A 6634-nucleotide genomic window follows, 5' to 3' on the forward strand; every position below is an offset into this window, starting at 1 on the left:
TGTAACATCGGGTATGTCAAATGATTTTATTATTTAAAAACACAAATTAATTTTATTAATTAATAAAAGCAAAAGCAGTTGAATTTGCCGATATAAAATAGGTGCGATAAAATTCTATTTAAATATTTCTTTCCTTGCGAAAGTTTTTGTCCGTTTTTATCACACCGCCATGCCGGTCGCATTGTGCGAGGTCAGGTTTTACAGTGGACCAGTTTCCAGTGCCGTGCAGAAGTGTATTTTTAAATCATTTTCGAACTGCCCTTTTTGATTTTTTCTTTACAAAATTGTATTTGTAAGGGTCCCCTGTACATCCAGATTTTTTTTTTTTGGATAAGTTCTGAATCACCCTGTATACCTGATTGTAAAATTTATTGCTCCTAAATTCATACTTTGGCAATAATAATTGAGAATTTATAATTTTTACTTTAAATTAAATAAATAGTATGATTAGATAGTGCATATACCTTTCCAAATTTGTAAAACTGCGCCTTAGCTACAGCTAAGAAATAAACAAATTTCGGTTTCATTAATTTTTAGTATTTAATTACACAGTAATTACCGATTTTACTGACAGGCTATTTGGTTCTCTTAATTATATGGCTACTGTATTTGTATTTCATTTTTATGACAATGCCTGTCTTTCCAGGAAATTATATACGTTTACTCTTGCTATTAAAAAGCTTTTTATTTGTTGGTTGGACCATTAAAATGTATAGCTATTTCACGGTCAACGGTCAATACTTTATACCTAATCAAAAGCGTTATTTTTAGAAAGATGCTTCGCCACGATCATGAGTCATGAAAAACGTTTTCTTGGGGATTCGTTTACAGTCTACAGTTACTAGATTGGAAAAAATGATACGCACTTCAAGATTAGTATCCTCGAGTGAAAATAAACCGATGTAGATTAAGTCACCTTACAGTTTTACTTCCTTAAAATGTTATGGCACATAAAAAAACAATTTATTTAATTGTTTAAGATCACTCGGTTATTTTTAAGTTGATTCAATGAAATTAGTGTAGAGACGGTTTTTTTAGGGTAGTCGAATATGAATATGAGCATAATTTATACCTGAAGTCTCTAAGAATATCCTAAACAGTCATCTTTCTTTTTACTGCATCTTTTTATAGATAAAGGTTTTTGAGAAAACCCAGTATGCTAAAATGCACCATCCCCGTCATGGTGGAACTGGCGAGCGACTTCTTGGATCGCACAACCCCCGTACGATTCAAACTAAGGCATCTTCTGATAGAAATGTATATTGTATAGTGTATAGCGCTAAGTAATTACGACCATATTTATGTACAACAATGTAATCTTCCTTTAGTTGAAGAAAATATTAATCAACCAACTTTATTTTGATAATTAACATTTTACTGTTATCAAGTGTAAAAAAACTAAAACAAATAATCTTTAATATAATTACAAAAACTTTATTTTGTAAAATTATATTGCTGAAAAATATCAGATGGAGTAAATGTAACATGTCAAACTTTTTATGATATATTTATGAGGTATTGGATCATTGCGTTCAATTTGCTAGACATAATAGAGATTTTATCCAAGTTGATTTCAATAGAAATATTAACAGTGAAAGATTACACAGCCCCACAAAAAAAAGTGCCAGGTCTAAAAGACAAGACCATGGTATCCATATGGTTTTGGGGTCGCTGAATCCGAATCCGGTGTCCGTTTGACACGACTAGCTCTGGTTGAAGGTCAGTTCAAGGTCAAATGTAGAAAATCAATTGTCAACAAACTAAACCTACGTATCTACACGTTTTTGGGATCGGCGAATCCGAATCCGGTGTCGGTTTGACACGATTAGCTCTGATTTAAGGTTTTACTGAATATAAACGTTAATTGGCCTAATTGTAGATTACTAATAAATAGACATTGACCAATTGTAATCCATTTTTCTCCGAAACTGTGCATTTTAGTGATAACTTCTTGAAAAGAAATAAAAGCACCTTTCAAAAAATACCTGAGTTTTCTCAAAATACCTACTAAAAAAAATATGGCAAAGAAACAAAAGAGCGTTGATTGTTTCAAGTGTTATCTAGTTTTAAGTAAAAAATAAGTTAATATTCATATTTGGCTACCTCAAAAAAAAAAAACACTTTCAAACCAAATTTCGTTGAAATTTCTATAACTTAAGGGTGTAATTAACGTATTTGGCCAAATTATAATTTCGGATTCTACATAACAAATCAACAAAAAACGTTCCTGTAGATATGTTTGTAAATGCTTGGTTCTTGAGATACAGGGTGTTAATATTTGAGAACAGTTCGATTTGTTTCTAATAAAAAAACAACTAAAGCGAATTAATCCAAATTTAGCAAGTAGCTTTAAAATTTGATTATCTATAAAAGTATAACGATAACACAGGTTTGCTACATACAAAGGTAGGTGTCGGAGGTGTGCACAGTAATTTTTGGTCGTATTTTTTTCTAAACCTATTTCAAATTTGAACTGCAATTATGACACAGTATTGAAGAGTTCCCAAAAATGTTTTATTGCATATTGCTAGCATTCACCGTTTTCGCGATAAATCATAAAATGTTTGACCTTGTCTATGTAATTAATACTAAAAAGTCAGGTGTAAGATTATACAATTTTTAAAATAAAAATAATAATTATTATTCGAGCAATCACGTTATGTATAAATAAAATTAAGTATTATTATATTGTTTTTCTCAAATGTTTTTGTAACTTGATATAAAGCGTTAATTTTAAACAGCCCGTAGGTATATCGTATAAAAGCGTTTCCGGACAAATGTTTGTATGAACTTTTTTTGTAAATTTGGTTTATATGATTAGCCTTTAAAAAGTAAAAGTTTGGTCAAGTGTTTTATTTATAACCAACATGCCAAAATCAAAAATATTTTCTTATATGAAACTTTCCTTTCATCGATAACTATAGCACCGAAAAAAACAATTTTTTGTAACTTGTAAATTTTATTTTGTACAAAAATAGCACATTTTAGCTTTTACACAGCTTCTACTGTTTTATTGCAAATCAATAATTTGTAAAGATGATAGGTTTGGTATAATTTATAGTTATACAGGATATTAGGTACATAACATTGTATCAAAACATGAGAGAGCTTTCCCCGTAAAAACTGAAGAATAGTTATACATTACATATATTTGATATACAGGGTGTCCCGTTCATGTTTCAAAAAAAAAAATTATCTGCAAGTTCCTCATGGGAAAATAATAGGGGTAGTTCATGTAAAGTTTTTTCTTAGACACCCTGTTTTCGAGATAGGTACAGTGTGTTGAAGTATACCTTTTTTTTTGTAGTATGCTTTAGAGTTTACAGAACCGTTTAGAAATGTAATAAATTTTGACTTTTAACATATTTTCTTTTCGATTGTACCCCTCCAATTACCTGTATCGGCGACACTGCTTTTCAGAAAGAAACCGTTTGCACATTATTCTTAACGCATAGTTGATGTTTACACGTGTACAAATTTTGACATTTTTATCTTTAGCCGATGTAAAGATAATTAATAAAAAACATTTGGAAAGTATCCACTTCAACACACTGTATCTCGAAAATAGAGTGTCTCAGAAAAAAACTTTACATGAACTACCCCTATTATTTTTCGATGAGGAAAATTAATTTTTTTGAAACATGAACGGGACACACATTAACCCCTGAAGTGCAGGTTCTTATAGCAACAATATTTTCCACACTTTAACACCCTGTACCTACAGGGTGTTCATGTATAAAAAATTTAAACATATATCGAAAAGTGTGCTGAGATACAGCGACGCTATTTTAAACACATTTTTTTAAATTACATAGGTAAAAAGTGAGATTTTTTTCATAATAAAATTAGCGTTTCAAAAATGTTAAAATATTCTTCTCCAGAGACGAATTTTTCAGGAAAATATGAACAAATCTCATGTCCATAGTTTGAGTCTTAATTTCCTGACGTTGAATATCACTTTATTCATGTGTTATATTTTGAAATATAATACTTTTTTCGAGAAACTCAACATGCTATATCTCAAAAACGAAGGCCTCAAGGGAGACGTTTATGCATATAAAGTATCCAAAAAGTAGTGAGTAATATTTCGGTTTTGAATATGGCTTACAAAAGTAATGTCATGTTCATGCAGCTAAAGAAATACATATCAATGCCATTTAATAATATTTTCAGAAAAAAAATATATTGCAAATATAGGGTAATTTAGAACTTATCCAAAAAAAAGGGCAGTTCGAAAATGATTTAAAAATAAACTTCTGCACAGCACTAGAAACTGGTCCACTGTAAAATCTGACCTCAAACAATGTGAGCATGGTGGCAAAGTGTGATAAAAACGGACAAAAGCTTGATGAATTTCGCAAGGAAAGAAATAAATAGATTTTTATAGCCCCTATTTTATATCAGGAAATTCAACTGCTTTTGTCGCTTTTATTATTATTAATTAATAAAATTAATTTGTGGTTTTAAATAATAAAATAATTTGACATACCTCTGATGTTACAACAACTGTTAAAAATTTTGTCTACCGACGTGGAACACATATGGGTCCGTCTTACTCAGTTTCTACAAACTAATACAAATGTTGTCTTATTCCGCCATAACACAAATGCTTCACCATAATACAAATGTTGTCTTGCTTCATAAATTAAAACGATATCCATCAACTCCTAGTTGCTATACACCCAAGCTATTTTTGACACTAACTAATAAAAAAACTACTGTAAACACCATGACAGCGACGATTGTAAAGTCGGATTTCAGTATTCGGAATCGCTGAGGACACGTGGTTCTCTACGCCTATTGTTCTCTACGCCTATTGCAAATGACGCTAGAGACTACAGTTGTCCAGCTATGTAGTGGTTGAATGTACTACAACTTCAATAATTTTTTTCTCGGAAACTAAGGATTTTAGAAATTTTACGATATTTTTTACGATGTTGACTCCATTTCTCATGCCGCATCTATGCATTTTCACTAAAATTGAAATTTCTCACAAACAATAAGTCCTAGGTATGCAGAACCTTTAATAATGTTCACCTATTTTTTAACGATGCTTTCAAAAATGCAGTAAAATACAGGGTGTTCCATTTAAAAATACATAACTTTGATATGGTGCGCTATTTCTGGACACCCTGTATATATAAAAATATTTTTAAAATGTAGCCGTAATCAACCTACACATACCCACCTTTACAGGTTTCTATAACATTTGCCGTTTGGTCCCTAGCCACCGAGGCGTTACTGGTGGCCCACCCTGTATAATTTGAATTCAGTTAGAACATCAACCTAATATAAATCACTACAAATGGTTTCCATGGCGGTAGATATAGTTCTACAAGAAAAATCAACTAGTGTAATAATGAACTCATTTGCTGTCATCGTTATTTGTGCTCTTTTTCAGTCCGTATACGCTCTTGGACTTGAAGATCATATTCCAAACTTTGATAACTTTAATCTAAATGATATAATAAAGAGCAGAACAGTATTCGATAATTACATGAACTGTTTTCTAGATAAAGACAAATGCAGTAAAGGTGGGGAATTACTGAAAGGTGAGTATCATTTTTCAACATATATAGAAAAATAAACATTAGATCATTTTTTATTTATTTAAATATTGAATTTTAAGAATTCTATAGCAGGGATTCCCTTGTGGTTGCAGAGACACGACAGTTTTTCTTAACAACAAACAAAAATTTGTACATTTCTTGTCGATACATTTGAAATTTTAATCTGAAGCTTTTCGTTCATAGGAAAATATATATCTTACACATCACATTTTTAGAAAATTCCTTCGACTCACATTTTAGAAAATAACATTTCGAACGAACAGTTATATCTGACATTTATCTATGCTTTTTTATCTTATCCACAACCATAAGACATACCCACAGTCCAAAGGTATTTACCGTATCGTATGACTGACACCACATTGACATTTTTTAGAAATTCGACAGTTATCATGTTATTTTCTATTTCCATCAATAAATAAACAAACTCAAGACTAGAGATTCCATTCTATATGCTTTCGATGTAGTCAATAGTTGTCAAATTAGAAAACCACAATACTAGTAAAGAAATGAATTTGTTAATCTGCTATTCCAAATTGCCGCGCCTGCGTCTTATTCCCTTTAGCCGAATGCGTTCTTTCTCAACCTCGCGCGGTTTTCCGTGAATCAGAAACTCAAACTTATTTGTGTTAGTCTGTAATTATTTATCAATACATTTATGTAATTTATTATGTACATTTCTCTTTCATCAGGAATTGTACTAGATACGATTAAGACGAACTGCAAGACATGCACCGAGGCACAGAGAAATATAGGAAAAACAATTGTTCGTTATTTAATGGATAACAAAGTCGACTTATGGGATGAGATTAAAGCTAAATATGTTCCCAGATGAGTAGCTGAAGAATAAAAGATAAAAAGTAATTCTTGAAGATGCTGATATGTCTAACATAGTTCACTTTTATAATAAAAACATTTTGCTATAAACATACGCGTCCACATTTATTTCTTCGTATACAAGGTATAAGAAGTTTTACCGTCATAATTTCAGCAAGAGATACAGTAATCATAAATTAACAAAGAAGTTGTATATTACGGGGGCGTAAGATTAACAGTTTTGTGTA

The 6634-nt window shown here is 30.9% G+C and overlaps 1 protein-coding gene across 1 annotated transcript; it reads left to right on the forward strand.

The window, feature by feature from the left end:
• Positions 1-5305: 5305 nt before the first annotated feature.
• LOC108904803 (ejaculatory bulb-specific protein 3-like) lies at positions 5306-6405 on the forward strand. The gene is made up of 2 exons (XM_018707479.1): positions 5306-5552; positions 6263-6405. The coding sequence occupies exons 1-2, from the start codon at positions 5306-5308 to the stop codon at positions 6403-6405; spliced, it is 390 nt and encodes a 129-aa protein (XP_018562995.1).
• The last annotated feature ends 229 nt before the right edge of the window (positions 6406-6634 follow it).

The sequence above is a fragment of the Anoplophora glabripennis genome, unplaced genomic scaffold (assembly GCF_000390285.2).
Source record: "Anoplophora glabripennis isolate ALB-LARVAE unplaced genomic scaffold, Agla_2.0 scaffold104, whole genome shotgun sequence".
Taxonomy (NCBI): domain Eukaryota; kingdom Metazoa; phylum Arthropoda; class Insecta; order Coleoptera; family Cerambycidae; genus Anoplophora; species Anoplophora glabripennis.

Coding starts and splice junctions, on each gene's coding strand:
- LOC108904803 (XM_018707479.1), top strand. CDS start 5,306: ATGGTTTCCATGGCGGTAGATATAGTTCTACAAGAAAAATCAACTAGT. Junction 5,553..6,262: donor AGGTGGGGAATTACTGAAAG/GTGAGTATCATT, acceptor CTCTTTCATCAG/GAATTGTACTAGATACGATT.